Source organism: Camelus bactrianus, chromosome 11 (genome assembly GCF_048773025.1).
Source record: "Camelus bactrianus isolate YW-2024 breed Bactrian camel chromosome 11, ASM4877302v1, whole genome shotgun sequence".
NCBI classification, from domain to species: Eukaryota; Metazoa; Chordata; class Mammalia; order Artiodactyla; family Camelidae; genus Camelus; species Camelus bactrianus.
The window spans coordinates 28,435,450-28,460,253 of record NC_133549.1 but is presented as its reverse complement, the minus strand read 5'-3'; the positions used below and the strand labels follow the sequence as shown (position 1 = coordinate 28,460,253).

The 24,804-nt window shown below is 54.1% G+C and overlaps 1 protein-coding gene across 2 annotated transcripts; it reads left to right on the top strand.

Annotated features, from left to right (window-relative positions):
* Positions 1–12,594: 12,594 nt before the first annotated feature.
* Positions 12,595–19,249, top strand: EMX2 (empty spiracles homeobox 2). Of its 2 annotated transcripts, XM_074373548.1 has the most exons (3): positions 12,595–13,496; positions 15,394–15,578; positions 17,780–19,249. In XM_074373548.1, exons 1-3 carry the CDS (start codon positions 13,091–13,093, stop codon positions 17,945–17,947), a joined length of 759 nt encoding a protein of 252 aa, XP_074229649.1. In that variant the 5' UTR covers positions 12,595–13,090; the 3' UTR covers positions 17,948–19,249. The 2 variants fall into 2 exon arrangements, with proteins under 2 accessions (XP_074229649.1, XP_074229650.1); XM_074373549.1 differs by lacking the exon at positions 15,394–15,578 and having other exon boundaries at positions 12,956–13,496.
* The last annotated feature ends 5,555 nt before the right edge of the window (positions 19,250–24,804 follow it).

The following is a 24,804-nucleotide window of genomic DNA, read 5'->3' as shown; positions in this document are numbered from 1 at the left end:
CTCTGGTTAGAGGGAATTTAAGTGATTGTTGCTTTCTTCTTTGTACATTCTAGTTTAGTATAAAGATATACATACGATTTTATAATAATGAGAATAAATGAGGCTTTTTCATGGGACAGAGAGACATGGCTCTTATGGAGACAGAAAAACTGAGGTTCAGAATGAGTGTGGGGATGGAGTCCTGGCTGGCTGATGGCTGAGAACACTCTTCCCTGGCAAGACTCTTGGTGGTGGCTGGGGATTTGGTACATCCTCTCAAGGTCAGAGACCCCTCGAGCCATTTCCTATCTGGAGTCTCAATTACCCCTTTGGATATGAAATTATTTGATCAAAGAATTCAACCAACCTCAAACTCTCCCCCTTAGATCTTAGCAAAGAGAAGGCATTGTCCAAGCAAGGGTTAAAAATGCTATTAAAGTCCTGAAAAAATACACAGACAGAAACAATTTCAAACCCTTGATTACATATTGGAGTTCTAGTGATGCACGTAAGGCAAATGGTAATAGACCAAAACCTACAAACAATAATAGAGCAAAAATTGCAGATGAAGTCTACAATTGGACTCTGAGTAACATTTGAACACAGCTAAGGGGCAACTCCTTTTCTGTCTCCTTGATGGTCCTGCAATACAGATTGCTGCAATACATACATGGAGAAAGAATGAGTCTAATAGAGGTATAAATAAAGAGAAAGTTTTGAATCCCGAAAAAACATTTGCAGAAACACTTAAAACAAAGAGAAAACAACCTAGCAGTTTCACAACAGAATGCGAGGCCTAACTCTGTTGGTTAAATGGTCCCATATGTGGTATCTGCAGAGCTGGGAGGCTTGGAATGGGCCGGCCCAGGCCAGTGCCAGGGCTCTGCGCGAACTGGCTGGGCAGTGATCAAGTAGTTCTACCTCACCGAGCCTGTTTCTGCCTCCCTAAACTGCAGTGAGAACGGCGGTATCCACCGGACGGGGGTGGTGGGAAAGGTGACTGAAGTGATGTGGGAGCAAGTTCTCTGTACACCGTCTATGATGTCTGTGTGCCAGCTGCTCACTGTCTCTTCTGGACCTGAAATAAGTGCTCTGGGGAGAGTGGGATCCAGGCTCTGTATCCTCTCGTTATTGAATTGGGGGGGGGGAGTCAAGAGCAAAGTGTTACCTCTTTTCTTACCCAGTCAGCAAAGTGTTATCTTTTTTCTCGCCCTGTGAGACTTCCTCACTGGGGAAAGAGGGCATTTTGATGGGAAATAAGAGATGGTGGCAGGAAGAAATGAAAGATCTGCAATGGAATCCAAGTCCCCCTAGCTGTGTGTGACCGTGGGTGAACCCCTTGGCATTTCAGAGCCTCAGTTTTCTCATCTGGAAAGTGAGAAGCCGCATACTTCAATGAATTGCTCAGACGACCGGATGAGGTAGATCCTTGTAACAGGCGCTTAGCATAGTACTGCGACAGGTGCCATCAGTGATAGAAATGCACTGTCTCCCATGCAAGGTGCTCTGATGGTAAATGAGCAGTGAAATGGACCCTCTCTTGTTCCCAGCACACCTGAGCAGCTGCCCCTTAAACCAGGATCATGGGGGCTCATAGTAAGGGGCAGTAATATGGAACTCTGATGCTTACGCAATTAAAGTTTCCCACGACACTGGGCAGGGGCAAGATGGATCACCTGAGTGGAGAAAATATTGCAGATGGGCCAGATGTGCTAAAGCCCGTCTAGGGGAGCCCCACATCCACCTGCTTGGCACTGTGACCCACCCTTCATCTGGAAGCTTTGGCATCCTGTGAGTGTGCAGACGCCTCCCCACGCAGCCAGCCTCGGAGACTGCAGCCATTGACTGAGGAGGGGGAGGGGTCGGTTGCTTTTTTCTTAGCAACATGAAGACATTTTCCCACTTCCGGTCCCCAGCGCATGTTAGCACACACCCCAGAGCCCAGTCAGGGACAGAGCAGTGAGGACATAGCCTGCACTCTTCCATGTCCGCAAAAACCTTTCCCCAAGGCTGGGGAAAAGGCCAGATCAGAGGCGGGCTCCGGGCTCCCTGAACCTGGGGTTTTGCCTGAAGTGGGGAGCCCATCTCTTGGTTAGATTTTAGCCAAGTTTCATGGTTTTGCTTCATGATGTTCACCAGGTAGCTATTTGGAGGATTTGCTTATAAGAAATAAACAGCCCACAGCACCTTGCGTTCCGGTGGTCTCTGACCCCTCTTGCCCCTTCACTAAGTCTTCCTCGAGCCCACCCCGTTGCCCCCTCCCCCGCCGCATCAGTTTCTCTTCCCGACTCCCAGGCCTCTGAAGTAGAAGCCTTCCGGTCCTCAGGCTGCAAAGTTAGGACGTTTCTCATTTCTGATGCCCGCCGTACCTGACTTCGGTTGTCTTTTTTTTTTTTTTTCACCCATCCATAAACTGAATGTCCGGTGCGGAGGCGATAACCTTCGGACATCCGAAATCCAGCTTTTGTTCCACCTGGCCCCTGCCCTCCTGCGGGAGCAGCTCCCAACTGTCCGCTTTCTTCGGCTCTTGGCTCTTAATCGAAAAGCGGACTGTAGCTGGGACCGCCCGGTCTGCAGGCGGTCCAAGCCACGGACAGCTTTTCCTGGCACGAGGTCGGAGGGCGGCTGCAGGCTGGAGCGGGGACCTCGGGAGCCCGGACCGCTGTGCGCGCCCGCGTCGCCCGCGGAGGCCGGAGCCGCCAGTGCGGCGTCTGGAGCCCAGAATCCGGGGTGAAAGGCCTCCGCTGCTCTCCCAGACGCCTCAGCTGAGCATATGCTGCACTCCTCAAATTCATTTTTAATTCATGACATCAGTGTAGGGACCATCGGAGCCTCTAAACAGCCTCTCTCAAAACCAAAACAACCACACGACGCAAGCGAGAAGAGCCTGCCACTAGGTCCAGAACGTTTCCTCCTCTGTCCCCAGGGAATGGGCGTTTGGAAAACCACTTTCTAGAGCGGATCTGCTGTCCCTTACGGCCGAGTTACCCGCTCCCGCCTTTCCCTGGGGCCGAAATTGGACCCCAGGGCATTTGTTGTAAGGACAGCTGATGTCAAAGTGGTTTCCACTAGGACTTAAAAAAAAAAAAACTTTGTATGAAAACGATCAAATATGTACTTGCAGGGAAATTATAGGCTCCCCCAAATACTTTTACACACATACGTAAAATAAATATATTTATATGTACATATATATCCAGAACTATCTACACATGACGTATAACATGTAACGTATAAAATGTATCATATGTTAACTAACATATTAATGTAAATTGGAACTCGGGCTTAAATATATGGTAGACAGTATATGACATGATGAAACCATATAATACATATTATATGCTAAATAATATATACTACAAACGGATCATATATATAATATATTACAGAACACATATATTAAACAGAATGTCCTCCTCTAAAATATTCACGGTGCTGGAGATCGTGATCGCTGAGCCCCAGCTCAGCATGGGGCACTTCGGCGGAAGGAGGGAGGCGCACAACGGTTCCCTGGATGCTGAAGCCCCCACCCCATTTCTTGCCCCATCCCAGCTCCCCACACACCCAAGTGTCTTGGGGTAGATGTAAAGATTCCAAACGACCAGCTCCTTATTGGAGTAACGGAGATTATCTTTTACAGAGGTCAGACTCCAATGAGGGGGGAGACACAAATTTCTTAAACGACCCGGGAACGTTCAGTCACGCGTTCACTGCAAGCTCTGAGCATTTGGCGGTGGGTCCCGAGAGTGTAAACCTAAGAGTTCTCTTTGACACATAAGACAACTTAAAGTGTCATTTTTCCAATGTAGGCATTTAGAGAGAATTCGGAAATTGAAACGAATCTTATTATATGCAAGACTTCAACATTCCAGAGGCCCTTTAAAGCTGCGGTTAGAAGGGCGGTTAAGAAACCCGTGGATGGGCTGCAAGGAGACGATTCAAAGCAAAGCAAAATGCAGTTAGAAATTTGATATTAACCGCGCACTCGCAAGTAGTGCAGCCTAACAATAATCGCTGCGCGTGTTTACTCTTTTGATGCTGCGGAAATCGGAGAAATACTTTGACAGCGAAGTTACCCTAAGGTGTTACATCGTTTAAAAGGGGAATATATTTCAGTTGGCTTTCTGGCAAACTAAAACGATATGCATGGGAATTCGTTTTTCTCCAGAGTTGCCCAGAAGCGGAACCTCAAAATCAGTTGTCTGGAAGATGGAGGGCGGGGGGTGTTAAACGAGGGTGGTTTTAGATGGGAACGCTCATTGCTCTTCCTCAGAGCGGCCCCCAGACCCCAGGAGCCTCTCCCGACCCTCGGTTCCTGGGTCGGAGGCCGAGGCGTACGCCGGGAGGAGAGAGCGCGGGGCTGTTGGGCCATGCGCGGCCCTGGGGCGCGCAGCCGCGCCAGCAGCTTTTATTTGCAGTCTCTTTAACTCTCCATTTCTGGTTCTCTTCCCTTCGAGCGCCCTGCCGCAGAGTGTTAGACAAGCCCTGTCGTCTGTGGGCTCTCACCTCAGAGTCAATATTATCTCAGATGGGCACAATAGACTGGAATGAAAAGCTAATATTGAACCAATGAGGTCCCTGCCCGCGCCACCGCGTTGCCACCCTTTGTTGCGTAGACCCCGGCGAGCCGCTGGCGGCCAGGCTAAGCGGAGGGCAGCTGCGGTCGGGCCTCTCCGGGTCCCTGCCGGGGGTGTGCATGGGGCGGGGGTTGAGGTGGGGGTGGGGGTGGGGGTGGGAAGCCGGACCCAGCTTTGGCCGCTTGAAGGCCTCTGGAGGGCCCCATTCTCTGCCTCTGCTTCAGCCGCCAGAGGCTCCGCGGAGTCGCGGGGGAAGCGGAGCTCACCGCGTGTCCCAACGCCCAGATACCGAGGAGACGCAAATAGGAAAGCGGGGTCTGGTGTGTCCAACCTCCAGGTGCTAGGGCCCCCGAATGTGAGCGTGGCGGGGCGGTGCAGCTGTGGGGCCGAATCAGAAGACTGCATCCCGATCGATCGTCCTGGGAGGCCGTCTGCCTGCCGCTGTGGCCGCCAGTAATTAAAGATAGCCAGGGGCCGTGGCTCCGGGAGGGGGTCTCCTCATGAGGAGGGCGGTCAGACCCTATCTGTAGGCCTCTTCGGAAGCTCCTACCCCCTGGCCACTCTTCTGTCCCCCGGCCAGCTCTGGGCAGGCTGGGCAGAGCTAAGGAGGCAGAGGTCGCTGGGCCAGGGGCTTTTGGGGCGTCTTGCTGGCTGAGAGGGAGGGCTCAGGCCGCGCTCCCGGATTCTGGACCTCCGGCGCAGGGCATCCTCGGAGATTTCAGGGATGCTTTGAAGAGCAACGCGAAGCTGCGGAGCGCACAGAGTCTCGGCGGAGGCCTCAGAGCGCCGGGCAGGCCAGCGCTGGTCTACCAGAGCTTCCGTTTACTGGCGCAGGGAGGCCGCCACAGACCCACTAGTCCTAAATCAGGGGCTTGAGTCCTCAGGAGGCGACCTGGGAAGGAGCAAGACGGCTTGAGGAAAGGCCTTAGGCCGGAAAAGGGGGCCTAGAGGACAATGGTGGGCAAGTGGGTTCGAGGCAAGTGATGGAGTTATACTATGTGGGGCCGCCTGAAAGAGACAGTTTGGGCGCCCCAGACTGCCTGCGGGGGAGCTTTTTGCCACCATCTCTCATTATCTTGAATGCAGGTGTCTATCGAGGGGGGAGGTGGGGGGAGCTGGAGGTTGGAGGCAGGGCTGTCTCAGGGCTTCTCGCAGGGTGACCTCTCTGAGTCTCGGTTTTCTCATCTGGAAAATGGGTATCATGATTCCTTCCACACCAGATTGTGAGGTTCACTGAGCTCTTGGTGTAAGCAAATACGCCTTATTTAAAAGCTAAAGTTCGATACAGGGAAAGGAATTGTTCTTCTAAGTCTTCCCGGCGTCCTCTCCAGGTTTCATGGAGAGCTAAAGTGTCCAAGAGAAGAAGCCTCCAGTTGCCTTCTTTCCTCAAATGACCACAACCTCCTTTCTAAGCCCTATCCCAAACTTCCAGAGTCCAGAAAATGGGGAAGTACAAAAAAGAGACAATAAAGTGCCTAAGAGAGAGGCTGGTGGGACACCAGCGTTTCAGAAGCCTCTCCTAAGGTGGAAGGTGAATTCCCGTTGACTACCCCAAGCAGCTCCTTAGAGGACTGGAACCCAAGTTACATACAAGGCCCGTGACCAGTGGCAAGAGCAGAGTCTGAAATGAAAAGATGTCCAGGAAGGTGGTGGAGGAGTCAGCAGATGCGTCCCCCACCTCCCATGCTGGGCCTGTGGCCCGCTAAACAGGTCATCTTATCTTTCAGCAGGGAGCTTCTGGCAACAGTCCATGGCCTTGTAGCCCAATGAAGCAAAGCTTTTGGGACTGCTGGAAAGGAAAGCAATAACCCCACCCACCCACTAGCAGGGACAGTGCAGGGGCGCTATCTCCATCCCTGTCCAGGCAGGCAGTCAGTCGCCTGAGCAAGTGTGCCTATGTTCCCTAATTCCTGCGTCCCTGTGTCTGTCAGTCAGCATACCCCTTTCTTATCCTTGCTTGGCCTTTCGACTTTCATTTGAAGGCAGCCGAGGGAGAAAGAAACTGGGACCTCCTTTTATCTGTTTCCTTGCTTTCGATAGTGAATCGGCACAGGCTCTGTGTTGGTTGACGAGTTTCAAAGTGGTGAAGGAGGTAAACTCCACGGTCAGGTCTTGCGTGTGGCTTCACGGGTCAGCGCGGAGTTCCTGGCTCTGAAACACTGGCTCTCAAAAAGGGACGGATCTCGGAGACCCAGACGGTGCAGGCACTCGTAGGCTCCTGCTAACTAACGCCCGGAAAAGGATAGAGCCTGCTTCCTGCAGTCCGGGGCAGCAGAGGCCTGGACCAGGGTCCAGATCCTCCTGCGAGGGCTCAGTTCCCCCAGAGGAATCTTTGAACAGTTACCCGCAGGTTTCCAACGAACTTTGTTTGGATTGCAGGGCTTCATCTCACTGGAGGAACCTACTTGCACAGGGACAGATGAGTACACGCGCACCAGGAGGAAGGGACCAGTCACCCGGGCCAGGTCATGGCCACCTAATCTGGCTGGTGATCAACTGCTACCTCAGCAGTAACCATCAGGATCCCTGTCTCAGGGCGTCCTCCACTGGCCACGAGGGGGCTTGAAGTTAAGAGGGGCAGCACTCCGCAACCCCAGCTCTTCGGATTCCACCCCAGGCGGGGCCAGTGCAGGCCATCCCATCCTGCGAGCCACCAGGGTCGGGGGCCTCAGACACGATGTTGGCTGCATTTGTGCAGTATTGCCCTGGCACAGGTGATCACGTCCTCATCGCCCCTTTTAGAACAGAACCCGTCCCCTCTTCCTTTCACTCTTCCGAAGGAAGCCAGATTCCTAGCGAAGCTGGAATTCCAGCGTGAGTGGTAAACTCTGAAATGGGGAGCTGGAGCTGATGGAGGGAGGAGGGACGCATGTCCTAGATGTCCTCTCTCCTCTGTGGCCATTGAGCCTCCTTTGACTTCCTCTCCTGGATCAGACTGCGGTCACGGCAAGGTCTTGGCAGTGGGGCACAACCCCAGCACTCTGGGGCGCGCGGGGCTCAGCGGCTCCACGGGTATGCTGCCCGCGCCCAGCCCTCGCCACTAGGCGCCGCTGCGCGCACGCGGATATCCACCCCGGGCTGCCGTGCCTGCCCAGCGAGCGGCCTCTAGGCACCAGAAAGGGATTTGCCTTAATAACAATAAAAAAAAAACAACCGTTTTTTTTGGATATTAATTTTTTTTTTCGTTTTACCACTGCTGCCCTACGCAATTCAGAGGCCGGATGACTGGAAATCACTGTGGGCTGGAGGAATTCTTAACTGAGTCCTGAGGATCTCCCCATCCCTGGGACACCTTGGGCCCCGGAAAGGGCTCACTCTCCACTGACGCCTGTGCTTCCCGCATTGCCTTGCCGGCGCACACTGCAGGCTGGAGGGACTGGCTCTCCGGGAGGGTCCTGACCACGGCGACCTGGATTTAGCCCAGCGTGGCAGGTAGGCAGGATGTACAAGGCCATGGCCTCACATTAACTAAAATCTGATGAACGGAAACTGTGCCAAGCATTAGCTCATTTACTCCTCTCAAACAAGTAAGATATTTCCTTTTCATAAATGAGGAAACCGAGGCTCGAGAAGGTGAAGGTCACACAGGTAGAGACCCCAGGCAGCACCTGGGCACCTATCCAGAGTTGCATGAATCTATGCATCTACTCCAGTTATCACACAGGTCTATTAGGAGCCGAGCGAGGGAGAAGCAGAAGCCGGGTGAGGTGGGCCTGGTGGGACACTCAGAGCAGATGGTACGGGAGATCACCGGAAAGCTCTGCCCTTTGATGTCTCCTACTAGCCAGGAATCCAAGCCTCTCTCACTCCCAGAACCTCCCTAGAGAAGTCCCTGGCGTTTGGGGGAGCACTGGAGGGGAGAATGGCAGGAGCGTGAGATGAGCAATAGCTCTTGTTTGTACAACTTGATTGCTCCATCTCCAAGCCCAGCAACAAGCCCTGGAGGTGGGTAGGTAATAATAATAACCTCAACACCAAGGACAAGAGCTCACTTTTGTTACAGCTCATTCATTATATGCTGCACACTGTCTAAGCACTTTGCTTGGCTTATATGTTGAACAACCTCAAGGGCCAAGGTACTATTATTTAACCTCGTTTTCCCAGAAGAGATAACAGGCAACAGAGAGGTTAGGTAACTTGCCCAAGGTCATCCAGGCCTGATTTTTGCAGGGAGGGGGGCAGGTTTACTAAGGTATAACTTACATACAATAAAACTCACCCTTTGTAGTGTACAGTTCTATGAGTTTTTAAGACACACACGAGAGTGTAATTACGATCACAATCGGGAAGCAGAAGGGTTCTACCACTCCCCCAAACAGGCCAGTCTCCTACCCTCCATGGCCTCGCAAGCAGCATTTTACAGGTGACAAAATGGAGGTCGGGAGAGGTTGTGGTGTTGCCCAAGATTGCTCGGTCAGTAAGTGACAGATCCAAGAATGGAACTTTCATCACATGTCTGCTAGTTCAGCTGCCTGCAGAGTGTAGATTCTTGAGTCTACAGAGCAAAACCCTCAGCGACTCGGGGTGTGGGGATTGGGAGCCTCTTGTCTAAGATGGAGCCTCAGAAATCCCCCCACTTCCCACTGCTCACACCGGTACTTAACCAAACACCCACTCTTCCCGGGCAGCTAAGGAACAAAGAGGGGCCGGATTCTGCAAGGCTGAAGACGCCACAAGTTAAATGAATGGCAGCCGCTGGGTCCTAGGAGTGGAGTCTAGAGGCAGCTCAGGGTCCGAGTCCAGACTAGAGTGCCCAGCGCCCTGGTGTACCCGCACCCGCCAGCCTGGTTAATGAGTTACTCTCCTAGTTAATTCCTCCACACGTCGGGGCTGGGCAGCTCGAAACTTTTGGAGCTCCTCTGTCTGGGCACATGAATTAGCATAGATTTCTCAGTGTCCAGGTCTTCCGTGTTGGGCCTCTGACTCACTGGAAACCCGCTTCTCCCTTGTGGGGGCCCAGGAGAGGTTTAGCCACCAGCAGCGCATAGGGGCAGAGGAACTGCCAAGTCCTACTCCTGCCAGGAGGGCGGGCATCAGACTCCTTCACCCTCACCTACCTGGTAGTAACTGGAGCCCCCGGGGCAAACCTGGCCCTGTCAGAGTAGTTTGCAAGAGGCGGGTGGCCTGCAAGGACAATGCATACTGGGAGCAGCCTGGGCCCTCTGCCCCAGACGAACCACTGTCCCTGCCTCAGGAGCGAGGCTGAGACTCTGGGCTCCATAGTGTTGCTCACTTCCTTGGGACACTCTCCGGACACATCTTGGCCAAAGTAGGGTGAGGGTTGGGGGGCAGAGAAGGGGTTTAAGATAGTACCAGCAACATTTAGTTTTACTCTGAGAGTTTAGTAGAGGGGAAACTTATCATACCATGGCTGGCCTCACTTCACCTCTCAGACACTGATTGGATCCCCTTTACTTTCAAGGTCATCTACTGTCATACCCCCAGCCAAGATCACTAAGACTGTGCCTAAATGACCACTCCCAGCCTTGCAGCCAGGGCAGGGCTCTTAGTGCCCCCAGTTTCCCACTTGGAGCCTAAGGAGTTTGGAAGGCCTGGCCTGAGGGCAGGCCTGACTCTCTAGCCCTGCTGGAGATCCTTCCATGGAGAAAGGGATCCTCTCTCATGGGCTCCAGGATCCAGGATCTACAGCCCACCTAAATTGGGTGTTTCTTTCCAGAAGGGAGGACTGACCCTTACCTCCACCCCAGGCTGGCTGGCTAGCACAGCCCAAAAACTTCCACTTTCCCTGGGGCTTCAGGCTTCCTGCCCACCAGGGCACAGTGAGGCTTTGTCTCTACAGCCTAATTGAGGGAAAGATTTCTGAACTGGAGACAATATTTTTGGAGGTCAGTGTTTCAGGACCCAGGGAGGTGTGTATTCAAACTGCGCCCCACCCCAAGAGGCTGGATTGAACACCCTGTATCCTTGAGCCTAGGGAAAAGGATGAGGGGGGTGGGGAATGCCACAAAGCAAGGTTGCCCACTAGGGGTGAAAACCCAGCCAAGACCCCTGCCCAGAGCTGGTGGCAGAGGGCTGATGCCTGAGGCAGGTTTCTTGGGGCGAGTGCAGACCTGGGGCCCACAACTGTATCGTGTGTGTATATGTATGTGTGCCCTGGGAATGTTCAGGGAGACAGCATGAATAATCTCTTTTGGGCCCTCACTAAGGTCAGGTGCCCAGGCAACCCCAGAAAACACACCCTTAACTCTTCTTTTGCCTGGAGTGTTTTCCAAAAGGGGATTTGGACCCTCTTCCCACCCTACCCGCAAACACAGATCATGCCTGGGATAAAATGGAGAAATTGACATAAACATAAATACACAGCAGATGAAACTATAGAGAATCAGGGCAGAGAGTGGGCAGCTGAGAAAGCAGGGGAGCATGTCTGGAGATCTGGGGACCTTTGATTGATGAATCCGGTGGCGTTGAAGCCTGACTTTACATGATTTCCCTCTTCTCCCTCTCCCAATCGACATTTTTTGGGTCTCACGGCAACCTAGTCACCAAACACTGGCATTTCTTCATCCTTAAGAGAAATGACATGGGCCTCCAAGTAATAGATTAAAAGGATGTCAGATTTTTTAAAAATCATTAATTGTAAACGTGCAAAATACCTGCTGGTACTTCACTTAAGAAGAATGTAACTGGCAAAAAGAAAAAGAGGAAAAAAGAGGAGGCTGATGAATAGATAATAGATCTTTAACCACCAATAAACAGAGAGCAGCGCCAGCAGCCTGGGGGATGTGATCATAATTATGCCGCTGCGTGAGCCAATGGGGACGAGGGAACTCGGCCCTAAAATCATCCCAAAACCGAAGGCGAGCTCGAAAATGCGGACAAGGCTTGGGACCGGAGAAGCGATCTGCACTCCCTAGTTGCAAGCCCTGGGTTTGCAGAGCAACCCGCCCCTGGGACGACAGATGGCAGAATAATAATAGAAATAATAATGATAATAATAACGATGACAATAATAATAGCAGCAATAATAACAATACTAACAGCACTAACAAAAATTATAACGACAACGCAGTGGTAATAGTAGTACCCCATCAGTCTCTTCCTTGACCTTGGACCCTCAGTCCCAGATAATGCAGAAGGAATTATGTGGGGGAATATGAACACCCTCCCGGAGAAAAATATCCCGGAGAGCCTGTGGGCTAGTTGGAAGCCCATCTCCCAGGCTGGGTCGTCCACTCTAGTCTCAACTTGGAAACCAACGAGCCGGGTCATGGATCGCGAAAGGAGCGACCCTGGGACGTCGGGGCTACGTGTCGTTGGAGGATCCCCCCTCCCCCGACAAGGCTCCCTCCTCACCTAGGAAACCGCCAGGAGTTTTCTGGGGGGTAGGGATTTGTTTGACCGAACGGAACCAACCCTTGCCCGCTTACCCTTGTGTGCTCCCGGGGCGATCCGAGCTCCCCTGACGCGGGGTCGCGGTGGGCAGCGGCGGAGGCGCGCTAGGGGTGAGGAATCTGTGTGTCAGTCTGTCCGTCTGTCCCACCAGTTCGGGTTCAGCAGGCTCGGGATCGAAGGGACCGCAGCGGAGGCGGCACCGGCCGGGTGCTCTGCAGGGACCCGGGTGCCCCGCAGGGAGTGGTGGTGGTGGAGAGAAGGAGGCGGTGGCTGAGTGGGAGGAGGTGGGGAAAGAGGAGGAGGAAGAAGAGGAGGAGGAGAAGAAGGAGGAAGAGGAGGAGGAGGAGGAGAGGCAGAAGGAAGAGGAGGAGGCGAAAGAGGAGGAGAAGAAGCCTCAGCGGGCGCCGCGGGAGCGAGTGAGCTAGGAGCGCGGGGCTACAGCGCGGAGAGGCCAGGCGGCCTGGCGGGCGCGGGAGGCACGGTCGAGGCAGCGGCGCCGACTCCGTTCCACTCTCGGCCCGGATCCAGGCCTCCGGGTTCCCAGGCACTCGCCTCCCTCTGACGCACTTTAAAGAGTCTCCCCCCTTCCACCTCAGGGCGAGTAATAGCGACCAATCATCAAGCCATTTACCAGGCTTCGGAGGAAGCTGTTTATGTGATCCCCGCACTAATTAGGCTCATGAACTAACAAATCGTTTGCACAACTTGTGAAGAAGCGAACACTTCCATGGATTGTCCTTGGACTTAGGGCGCCCTGCCCGCATTTTGCAGAGGAGAGAAAACTTTTTTTTTTTTTTTTGCTTCCTCTGAGAAACTTTCCCCCCCTCTCCTCCCTGCCTCTAACTCCGATCCCCCCACGCCATCTCGCCAAAAAAAAAAAAAAAATTACCCCAATCCACGCCTGCAAATTCTTCTGGAAGGATTTTCCCCCCTCTCTCCAGGTTGGGCGCGTTTGGTGCAAGATTCTCGGGATCCTCGGCGTTGCCTCTCCCTCCCCCCCCCCTTTCCTTTTTCCTTTCCTTTCCTTTCTCTCTTCCTTTCCTCCCCCCACCCCCACCCCCAACAAACAAGTCCCCAATTCTCGTCGGTCCTCGCCGCGGGCAGCGGGCAGCGGGTGGCGGAGGCAGCGCGCCGCGGTCCCGAGGAGCCGGGAGCCCCGAGCGCCCGCTCCTCGGCGCAGCATGTTCCAGCCGGCGCCCAAGCGCTGCTTCACCATCGAGTCGCTGGTGGCCAAGGACAGTCCCCTGCCCGCCTCGCGCTCTGAGGACCCCATCCGTCCCGCAGCGCTCAGCTACGCCAACTCCAGCCCCATAAACCCTTTCCTCAACGGCTTCCACTCGGCCGCTGCCGCCGCCGCCGGCAGAGGCGTCTACTCCAACCCGGACTTGGTGTTCGCCGAGGCGGTCTCGCACCCGCCCAACCCCGCCGTGCCAGTGCACCCGGTGCCGCCGCCGCACGCCCTGGCCGCCCACCCCCTGCCCTCCTCGCACTCGCCACACCCCCTCTTCGCCTCGCAGCAACGGGACCCGTCCACCTTCTATCCTTGGCTCATCCACCGGTACCGATATCTGGGCCACCGCTTCCAAGGTAGGTGCCACGTCTCGGGGCTGCATTGCGCCGAAGCCCGCACTGCCCTCGGCCTGCTCCGGGTGGGCGCCTGGCAAGGCCTGGGCGGAGGTTTCTCCCGCCGGTTCGTGCCCTGCATTCGGAAACTGGGCGGCGAGGGGCCGGGCATGGCGTTGGTCCCCAGTCTCAGAGCTGCGGCCAGTTTGGGTGCTGGCCTGCGGCCTCTTGACCCTTTAGGGAGGGGCGCAGAGAGAGGAGTTGTCCCCAAAGGTCGAGGCAGGCTGTCCCAGCCTGCTCCGAGTGCCGGCGGCCAAGGAGTACAGAGCCCGCAGGGTCCCCAGGCTCTCTGCTTCCCCGGCGGTGCCCTCACCGCCCTGGCTCCGAGGGGCGCGGACAGGGCCCGGCCGCCAGGTTCGCTTTCGACTGCGTTCGACCGTGTTCGCCACCCACTCAGCGCCCCTACAGTCGCAGAAGACTGCGACTTCTCTGCCTCTGACCCTTTTCGGGCGGCGAGGAGGTCTTCGCGCCCCGAGAGCAAAGTCTGGGAATTTGTTTTATCCTGTTATTTTTGGAGACTCAGGGAGGGGCGGGAACCCGCGCGGCGAGAAACCTCCGAGGCTCGGCACTCTCGCCGAGACCTCGATTTGGGCGCCGAGCGGCCACGGCGGGAAGTCAGGTTCGGTCTGGTTTTTGCTTTTGTTTTTCTTTTAAAAGAAATGAATCCGGTCGGAAGACAGGCCAGAGGAGATCTGTTTGGGTGTTTTCCTTTCTTGCTATTTTTTGGATTTGTTTTTTTCTCTGGGTGGAGGTGGGAGGAAAGTTAAAACTCCAGAAAAAGAGACGAGTAATTAGTTTAGTGATCTGAGCGGGGGGAAAAGACCTACCTCCCGAGGCCGCCGATCAATACTCAACGACTTGTCCATTCATTAACCCTTTGCGTTCCTGCCGGAGCCTAGAATCAGGCAGATCCCTCTCCCCTATAATTAAAAAAAAAAAAGCAAACCAAACAAAAACAATGTTTTACTTTTATTCCCAGACCGGGTTTGCCTCCATTCCCGCTTGAACTGTCGATTTGTTTTTCTTTGCGTTTTTGGTGAACCGATTTGCCACCCTAATAAGTGAACCCGAAACTCTCTGGCTTTGCTAGAAAAGTTTAGTACTGTCTTTCCTCATTCTCTGCCAGCCACGCTTTTGGCCCCCGTGCCATCCCAGAGTTATCGGGATCTTCCAGGGTTGCAGACAGCCCGATCGGGTGCCCGCAGCTCGGTTTTCGATGCCTTTGCTCGCGTCTCCTAGTTCTCTGGAGCAGGGCAGCGGGGGAGCCGGGGCCTCGGGAGGCAGCGGCAGCAGAAACCCTGTGCACCCGCCGGCAAGATTTCGGTCCCGGCAGGGCTGCAACGATCCGCCTCTGCACTTTTCAGGAGGAGAAAGATTTAAATACTTTAAATATAAGTCCCCGAGAAAACTAGATAGCAACTGGTCGCCACTCCTCCCCCCATCCCCGGGGCAAAGTTTCCCCAGAGGTTAGAAAGATGAGAAAGCCGTTTCTTTGGGTCCTGGGCGCCAATCCTCGGGCCCAGCCTTGCTGCCCCCTCCTCTGCCTTAGGCGCCCGGCTCGGAGATGGAGAGGCTCGCGGCGCCAGGGCGGCTGCGAAGCCCGCTGAGGTCAGGAGCCTGGGGACTCACCCGCCGGGGCAGCTGCTGGGTGGGTGCAGCACAGGTACAGCCTCGGCTGTCCGTGCCAGGCAGCTGGACGGGTATCTCCTTCGCGCCTCTGGAGGGTCCCGGGTCCCCATGAGTCGAGCCGCACCAGCTAAGTGGAGGCTCTGAGCGCGGTGCCGGGTCAGCCCGGCTTGGGAGAAGTGCGTGGCCCCGGCCAGGACGGCCCCCTTTAACCGGACTTCTGTGCCCCGCGCAGGGAACGACACAAGCCCGGAGAGCTTCCTTTTGCACAACGCTCTGGCCCGAAAGCCGAAGCGAATCCGAACCGCCTTTTCCCCTTCCCAGCTTCTGAGGCTGGAACACGCCTTCGAGAAGAACCACTACGTGGTGGGCGCCGAGAGGAAGCAGCTGGCGCACAGCCTCAGCCTCACGGAAACTCAGGTAAGCGGGCCCAGGCGCTGCGACCGCATCCTAAATCTCTGGACACACGCAGCCCGCAAAATGCGGAGGGGTCTCCGGCAAACAGGCCGGAAGCTAGTTCCTTGCTCGGATTCAGGATGTGTAAGTTTTGAGGTGCCCTTGGCCTCCTTGGGCTCCAGCAGGGGATTGTGGGAGCCGACTCGCATCAGGCTTTTTGGGGACGGGCTAAATTGCTCCTTCTGTACGGCTGGGCTGGACTTGCAGCTCCTGGCTGACACCTCTGCACTCTAGGTGAGACTTTCAGTGAGAGTATGAGGACAGGGCTGGGGTTCAGGAGGAGGGAGAGCCCAGCAGAGTGTCGGGGTGTTTGGGGCTATAGGCTGGAGAGAGGGCTGGGAGTGGGTTTATAGTCGAGTTCTGTGCGACCGTAGGCTCACGGTTCACATAGACGTCTCCAGTTACTCCCCTTGAGGGGATCAGAGAGTCAGACCGCCGAGCCAGACATCCTGGGTGCGTCCCTAAATCAGAGAAACAGAGCTGGAAGGCTGCGGAGAGGGGCTGCCTCAGGGGGCAGACCCTTCTTTTGCAATAGGGTCTCGAGGCAGGCCTGGCTGTGGCCTGCCGGGGGGCGGGGAGGGGACTTAGGGCTACAGTCGGCGCTACTGTACGCGGAACCGCAGGGCGGGGTCAAAGTTCCCGGCAAACAGTAACATTTTGGGGCAGATTAAGTTGTAACATTTTTTTTCTGGGAGGCGCAAAGAGGTCGAGGCTTTTGTTTTAAAACGTCCCCTCGGACAAAACCGAGGAGGGCCTCGCGGGTTGGTGCGGGGCCCGGCACAAGGCACGGCCCGGCTGATTTCTCCTGGACAGCCCAGGCGGCGGTGGTCTTTGTCCGCCTCGCTGCCCACGCTGCCTGGAGCCTTTGTGTGCGTGTCAAGCCCCGAGCGCACCGACGCGCGCCTTGGGCGAGCGCCTGGGAGAAATGAACCATCCTCCCCCTCAATTAGCAAACTCAAAGCAAATTAAACTCAGCCTTGTTCCAACTCTGCTTTTTCACGGGGCACTTTGGGGGACTGGAGCATTCGGGGAACAGTAAGCCTGGACCATGGCCTGCCCTCTCAAAGGAGGGAGTGGAGCCGACTTCAGGGGCTTGGGATGCTGCTATCACAATGGGACAGCCCCAGGGGCATGGGAGGTGCAGTCCCCACCATTTCCCTTACCTGCACCTCACTGCTGGGAAGCTTGGGCAGTGTTACTGTCTGGTCTGGTCACCGAATGGGACCCACCACCAGCTTCCCCAGGGGACACTCGGGATAGCAGCCGAGCGCCACCTAATTGCTCCCCGGACCTTTAGCCGTGCTCAAAGGAGGCCAGATTGCCAGCCCCGCCCTGGTGGGAAGTGATGTGATGGGGTGGGAGGTTGGCCCTGGCCTGTCCTGAGGCTGGTCAGGAGGAGGACAGAGGGGGGTCCTCTCTTCTCTTTCTGTTTTCCTCTTACTTCCCTTTTATCCCAGTCTTACAGAAGCTTTCACTTTTGAGCCTCTTTTCCTAGCTGGAAAGATGCAGCGGAGTTGGTCCCCAGGGTTCTGCACCCCACCATCCCCCTGGCTTTCTCCAGCAGTCCCCCTACAACCACTCCTCACCTGCAAGAGTCCTGGGCAGAGAGGAGGAAGCTCAGGCAAATCCTGACTGCCGACCCAGGGCCCAGGCCTTGCAGAGGAGGTGCTATATTTAGGCAACGGCTGCGGAAACCGGCAGAAAATAGAAAGCACATTGGGCCGTGCAGGGAACTGCAGCAGCGGGAATGAGATCTTTCCTGCACTGGCTAGGTAGAGGGAGTTAGGGACTTGTCTCTCTTTATTTTCCCTTACTTATTATTTTATAGAGGTTTCCCAGCGTTTGCAAGGCTTTTGCACTCAGTGAGCTGTGGGTGTCCCCGGCAGGAAAAAGTGAGAAGCGGACACTGTGTCCTCTGGGCCGTGGGGCTCGTGGGGAGAGGTGCCCTGGGAGGGCCCAGAAGGGCAGGGAGCCAGCCTTCGCTCCCGCCAAGGAACAGGAGCTCTGCTCCCCAGCGGGGAGGCCGTGGGGAGGCCGGCCGGGAGCACACACGGCTGACGAGCTGGAATTTTAGTTTCAGACCCGGGTCTGGGCCAGGGAAAAGAGGAAGAGGTAGGAGGGCGCTGTGGAGAAGCTAACACGCCCCATCTGCCTCTCTCCTGCAGGTAAAAGTATGGTTTCAGAACAGAAGGACGAAGTTCAAAAGGCAGAAGCTGGAGGAAGAAGGCTCAGATTCGCAACAAAAGAAAAAAGGGACGCACCATATTAACCGGTGGAGAATCGCCACTAAGCAGGCGAGTCCCGAGGAAATAGACGTGACCTCAGACGATTAAAAACACAAACAGAACCCCACAGAAACGGACAACACGAAGCAAAACAGAGACAGGGAGAGGAGGGGAAGAAGAAAAAACCTACAAAACAAAAACAAACCGCACACACGCATTCACGGAGAAGGGGAGAGGGAGTCAGAGAGAGGAGCGGCGCGACGCAGACGTTGGGCAGTAAGAGCGAAGGGTCCTGATCCGAGCCGCGCCGCGAGGTCAGAGGACGAAGGCTCCTTGATGAACACGCAACCCTTGTCTAAGAGGCAGCTGAGTGAGTGACTGAGAGAGAGGGAGAGAGAGAGAGAGAGGGAGAGCGATCCAAAGGTGGCAAAGCCGAAGGCACTCTGACAAGGGGAGCTGTCAGTCAAACGCCAAACCAGCGAGACAAGATGATTGGCAGGTATTCCGTTTATCGCAGTCCGATTTAAAAATAAAATGATGATGATAATGATGATGATAAAAGAAAAAAACCCAACCAGGCACAGGACTTTTTATTTTGCACTTCGGAGTGTTTTTCCCCAATCTTTAAAAATAATTAGTAACAATAACAATCGAAATTTCACAGCCAGCCCCATCCCACACCTGTTCAAAAACTTGAATTGCATGTAGCAGTTGTTGGGCGAATGATGTCTAAAGACAGAAAATGAATCGTAATTTTCTTTTCCTTTTAAAGACAGGTTCTGTGTGTTTTTTTATTTTGATTTTTTTTCCAAGAAATGTGCAGTCTGTAAACTTTTTGATACCTTCTGACGTCAAAGTGATTGTGAAAGCTAAATGAAGTAGGCTCAGCGATAGTGGTCCTCTTACAGAGAATCGGGGAGCAGGATGGGGGGCTGAGGGTGGCGGGGGAGGGAGCCCACAAGAGGAGTCAGGACTTGTGCTGGAAAAAAAAAACCACCTAAATTAATTCTATTTGTTGGACATTCCCTTTCCTAACATCCCAAGACTTAAAACCGCGAAGTAAACTTCTCCTTTAAGTGGTTGGAGATATTGGCTGAATACAATCATTTGCCGTAAAGGCCATTCCAAACTTTAAATTTATCTATTGCAAAAACTGAAGGACTGTAGTTAGCGGGGATGATGTTAAGTGTGGCCAAGGACACTGCGGCAAGTTTTCAAGCACTGAGTTTCTATTCCAAGATCATAGACTTACTAAAGAGAGTGACAAATGCTTCCTTAATGTCTTCTATACCAGAATGTAAATATTTTTGTGTTCTGTGTTAATTTGTTAGAATTCTAACACACTATATACTTCCAAGAAGTATGTCAATGTCAATATTTTGTCAATAAAGATTTATCAATATGCCCTCAGAGTAGTCGTCTTGGGAAACTGAAGTGGATTTTTTTTAAAAAAGTAACTTTAATTTGAGTGTGGTCCTTCCTCAACTAGGCTCAACAAAACCAGGCTCCCCACCCACAAAAGGGCCGGACTGAGGGGTTCTTGGGCATTTTAAAGAGAGAAGAGGATGGAAAACAGGGAGGATTAGGAAAACTTAAGTCCCTCAGAAAAGGGATAGGAGAAAAGTTTTCCAACCAGACTTCAGCCCATAGCAAGGCCTAAAGAGGGAGTTTAATTCGAATTTCGGGTTAAAAATGCTTACTACTCTTAACCTCTTTCTTTAAAAAAGAAAACTGGACATACAGTTATCCCCTGAGGAATATTCCCCCAGGATTGGGGAAAACACTTAACAGAATCAGAATCGTGAAACTTTTATACTGTGTTTCTGACTTCGAACTCCAAAGTACAAGGCTCTTCTCCCTTTCCCTCCCTCCCTTCCTTCCTCCCTCCCTCCCTCCCTCCCTTCCTTCCTTCCTTCCTTCCTTCCTTCCTTCCTTCCTTCCTCCCTTCCTTCCTTCCTTCCTTCCTTCCTTCTCTTCCTGGCCCCAATCTGCTGAAGGTGATGAGGTGAGCCCAAGGGCCTCAGTAGCCTTATAAGGCAAGCATTCTGAGAAACCATCAACTCTTAATTTAAACATTAAAGAAAAAGTTGTAACCAGTCTTGGAGGAAACTTAGCTCCCCGTCCCACTTCTTCCCCCTTCTGGGGGTACGAGGTTGTTTTTGCATGCTTCATTTGCTTCTTATCCTGATAGGCTGCATTAATCAGTTTTATTTCCATTGATAGAGAAACCTCGTCTGTTCTGTTCGAGCTACAAAGCGTCCTGCGAGCTTTTGTGAAAGTGCAAATCAGTTTAAGCAATTATCATACCAGGAATATGAAGGGGAAAGAGGAGGCCTTGCCCAGTGGTCTCCTTTAATCTCTTAATCCACAGATCCAGGGGGGCTGCCTGGACATAATTTAGGACAATCTCCCCACCCTTTACACTGTGATAAGGCCAAGTTACAATGCAGGGCAAAAATACAAGCTTTGTTAACATCCTGCCTTGAAAAGTTAAGATTAGACATTCCGTGCACGTGTGGGGACTATAGGGCACTATGGAAATTTTTCTTTCTTTCTTTTTTTCCCTCCCCTCCTCTCTTCTAAAGTAGAATCCATTCTTGGTCTCTCTCCGTCTATTTTTCTTTTCTTTTCTCTTTATCTCTGCCTCTGTCTCCTTTTTTCTCCCTCTCTGTTTCTCTGGAGAACCCTGGCAGTTCACGGTGCATTTCCATGCAGGCTCCTCTGGGAAGGTGTGGGTGTTGTGGGGGAGCGTGGGCTGGGAGAGGATGCTGGGGTAGGAGGGGCTGCCTCAGGAGACACAGGCTTGCCTTGCAAAGGGACAGGTGCTGTCCTGTGTGTCCTGGAAACTCAACTGGGGGTATCCAGACACTTGTTCAGCAGGACCTTCAAGATCGATAGCTGTTCTCGGTGCTTTGCTGTCCCTGTTACAGCACTGCCGCAGCATCTCTTTCCCTTAAGCAAATGACCTTTTCCTTCTACACATTTCCCCAAACTTAGAATGCCTCAAACAAGAGCACAGAGCTGTTAAAATTCAGACTAGCCTTTCCTGAAGAAAACTTCTCATCTTGATAAAAAGCTTATTTCTGCAAGAACCATATACTTTTTTTAAGTACAAGAAAAGGAGGAGAGTGATGAAGACTTTTTTTTTTTTTTTGGTAAATGTCCTATGTAGTGAAACAGCAATAAAATCATCGGAGAATACTATTAGCTTTGAAAAAAAAACTAAAAGCTTTATTACAAACCAAGCTTTGAAAATAGGGGGGATTAGGCGGCTGAAAGGGTCCCACAATGGTAAGAAGAAAAGGTTTCATGCTAATGAGGTTAATGCCCTTTGTATCTCAGGCCTCCACATCTTCATTACGCGCTATCTCTGGCTGCACGGAGCGGCTCAGAGAGCCGCAATCCACTCCAACGCCCCCCTTCCCGGCCCAAAGAAGGATTTGATAGCAGCTCTGTTCAAACTAGATAATTATATCTTTTCAAGTCGGAATTAAGATAAAGAAAGTGAAGCAGAGGCGGCTCGCCTTGATCCACTGCAAACAAATTTGGCGCACTTTCGAGTCCTTCCTCCGCCTCAAAAAGGCTGGACAGTCAGCTTATTAGCCGCTCGTTTGCTTTATTAATTCATCTATTTAAAGTGGCAGGATTAGAGCGTCTAATGTGGACGCGGGCTGCCGTGGCGCTGAGGAATATAAATATTTGCGAGATGCCATCCCACGATGACTATCTGGGCGCAGGGCGCGGGGCAGGGTGCGGGGCGCGTGTGCCTTGGGGCTGCGTCGCAGTCGCAGTGCGCGCGTCCTGGGCTGGAGCCTTTTGGGCAGGGGAACGTGGGAGCTGTGTGCTGCAGGTCTGTGTCCTCCCTCGTGGTTACACGGGTGCCAGGCCTGGGTGTCCCTGCCAGGGCTCAGTGGGCATCAAGAGCCAGGTTCTGAGTTCCTCCCTGCACATGGCGAACCGTACGCCTGTTGCCTTGTGTCCTGCCCGTTACCCTGAATGGGGATGTAGGTTACACCTTTGATCCACGTCCCGTTCGCTCCCTTGTTGATTACTTGTGGACCTTCCCTGTGTTCCCCTGTGCCAAGTGGGTTTGGGGAGACATAGGTTTTCAGTTCGCATTTCCCTGAGAGAGTCAAATGGAATGTACGACGCAAGTGTCTCCCCCCCCCCGCCCCCCAGTTACATTCTCCTTGTGAGGCACACGTGGGCTCCGCGTGCGTTTCTCCAGTTCCTCCACCGCTAAAGGCCGGGTAGGCGCGGGCGAGGTTTAAGGGTCGTTCATGGCCCCAGAAACTCCTGGGGTGGGGAAAGGCCTCGGACCTCTGGACAGTTTCTCCTTTCTGCCTCTTGTTCTGAGTGTCCGGCGCCCCCTCCAACTCTGTTCCTGGCAGCCAAGCCCAGCCCAAGCGGGAGCTTTGGCGGCGGCCCGGAACCTGCCGGGCCACTTTTGTGCTAGGGGCGGATTGTGGCAGGCAGAGAGCCGCGGCAAGCCGGCCAGGCAGAAAGGGGGCTAGGGCCTGCGCTCGGCCTTGGGAACCATGGCTCCTCCCCGTCCCCTCCTCGAGTCGTAGGAAACAAAGTCTCGGACTTGCGGGCCTAGTGGGGCGGGATTCTTGCGGGTCGGAGGCCTGGCCCGGGACCTGGCCCGCGGTAGGGGGGGATTCAGGCTGGGCTCCCTGCATGTGGGCAGTTGCAAGTAGGAATAAGGGTGTGGATGTGAGTCAGAACGAGAGGCTGTGCTTGTGGGTTTGTAGAGATTGAGTGCATGAGTTTGGTCTGTGAAACAGTTGTGTTTGTGTGTCTGAGCCAGGATTTAAGTCAGGATGTGTAGGTGCTAATTGTGCTAACTGCATGAGTTAGAGGCTAGAGAGGCCAGTGCTACTTCTGTAGATTGTGAGTGTGTCAAGGTGTCCAGCTTTCCTTGTCATCTAGATTGGATTTAGAGCAAGAACGTGCAGGTGTGCAGCTGAGATTAGAGTGCCTACGAAGGTGTAGAAATACAACTGTGTATAGTTCGTGTGCTAGCGTGTCGCCGCGCAGTGTGTATCTGAGCCGGGCTGTAGTTGTGGATCTTGGAGGACGGGAATGCCTTCAGTGTGTGTGTGACTCGCGGGAACATTTCTCCGTGTTTAGGTTGGGGGTCCCCTGTCCCCTGTGATGGCGTCCTTGCCAGCACCAGGGCAGCATTTGTGCGTCTCAGGATCTAGAAGTGTGTGTCTAGTGAGAAGGCTAGGAGGGTTCGGTTATTGTTTCTGCAGCTCACCACTCGCTCCGGAGTTTGGCAAACGGCAGCCGTTTTCTGTAACTGCGCATTTTTCCAGGCCGGCCTTTCTTATTCCAGCAATCAGCGTTTGGTTTACTTGGGTGCCGCCTCAGCGCAGCGGCAAGCCGGGCGGGAAAGGAAAGCGGCCTGCAGCGCTCCGCCGCGGTGCCCCGAGGCCAAGTTGCAGGGCCCCCGGCGCGCCTCGCCCGAAGCTAGCTCCTGCGCCCGCCGCTCGGCCGCCAGATTTACTTCCCCCAACCAGCCTCTCAGCGAGGGGAAGTGGGAGTTTTGAGAACCCGCTGACCCCAGCCGTGACCCCGCTCGGGGAGGTGGCTTCTCCCGGCTCGACCCAGTCTGCCGGGAAACCAGAGGCCGTGCCACGCTTGAAAGCGAAAGGTCCATTCATCAGCCGCGCCCCAGAGTCTAATTGGTCTTTTGTTCATTAGTGCCTGTTGCCCGGCGGGGGATGGGGGGGACTTGGGAGGGCCCCGGGGCTGCAAGTAGGGGTGCCCGGCTCCCCGGCTCCCCGGGCTGGGGTCTGGGTAGGGCAAAGGCGCGTCGCACTCCTCCGAGGGGGCGCCAGAGCGCGCCAAAGATCACGCCCACCTGCAAAGATGCTCGGCCGTAAGCTGGTCTCTGAGCGCCCAGGCCCGGATCCTCCGAGCTGCTGGAGGCCCATGGCTTCGTCCCTGCCCCCACCTCCACCTGCGGGCTGAACCCACGTCTATCCTCCGTGCCTTCGGGATTTCAGACCTGTCTTCCTGCCTCTCCCAAGTTCCCAGCTCAGGCGCTGGCCTTGGGGCTGGGTTGGACTCATGTCCCGCCTTTCTTCGTGCTTCTTTCGCCCTGCTCTAAGCGCCTACCACCAAGAGACTCTGGGTCCCTCTCCCTAGGCAGCAACCTGGCACTCTGGTCGTGCCAGCACCCTGCTTCGCTGGGCGGGGGAGTTGAATCCTTTTGGCCCGCTAAGGAGGTGGGAGTTGACCGATTGTTAGGAGAGGAAGCCTGGGTCTCCACCACTCCAAATTCTACCTGGCTGTCCAAATCCAGTGTCACCTTCCCTCTCCCTACCTCCCACCCAGTGTACAAATCAAGTCTCCCCGTCCCCCTCTCTACCCCACACCTACTGCGCCTCTGTACACTGCTGGAGAAAGCGCAGGGGCAAAGTCTCCTCTCCCAGCATAAGCCCAGAGGCCCAGACGCACCTGAAGGGCCAGGGAGGTGCCTGGAATGGGGATGGGGTCGAGTTTGGAAAATGGTCCAGGGCTCCCAGACCCACGCCTCTCCTCTCTCTGCCCCAGGAGAACCGGCTTTGCCTGGCAGTGTCCTGGATGCCGGCTCCCCGACTCAGTGGGCCCCCTGGCTGCCCCTGCCCCCAGCCAGCTCCAGATCCTATATATAGCGCGGGTCTCCACAGTCCTGGTTGGACCCTGACGTCAAGAAGAACTTGATCTTGCCTGCTTCGCTCCTGCTTCTGAAACTGATCCTTGAAATGAGAGAACAGACTCTACACAATTCCCATGGCCTTGACATAAGGTACAGCGATAAATATACACCACTAATGAGCAATTACCATATAATCACCTTCCAATTAGCTCGCATAATGATGAATTAAACATTCTAGCAGGCGGGATTAGGTTTCTTACTTTGTATATTATTTACGAAGGCTATAGCTTCTGCAAAGAACCAAATATCAAATTAG

Bases quoted from the DNA above. Each gene is read 5' to 3' on its own strand.
- EMX2 (XM_074373548.1), top strand. From the start codon at position 13,091: ATGTTCCAGCCGGCGCCCAAGCGCTGCTTCACCATCGAGTCGCTGGTG. The intron at 13,497-15,393 runs GTAGGTGCCACG...TGCCCCGCGCAG, and splicing joins TCTGGGCCACCGCTTCCAAG to GGAACGACACAAGCCCGGAG. The intron at 15,579-17,779 runs GTAAGCGGGCCC...TCTCTCCTGCAG, and splicing joins TCAGCCTCACGGAAACTCAG to GTAAAAGTATGGTTTCAGAA.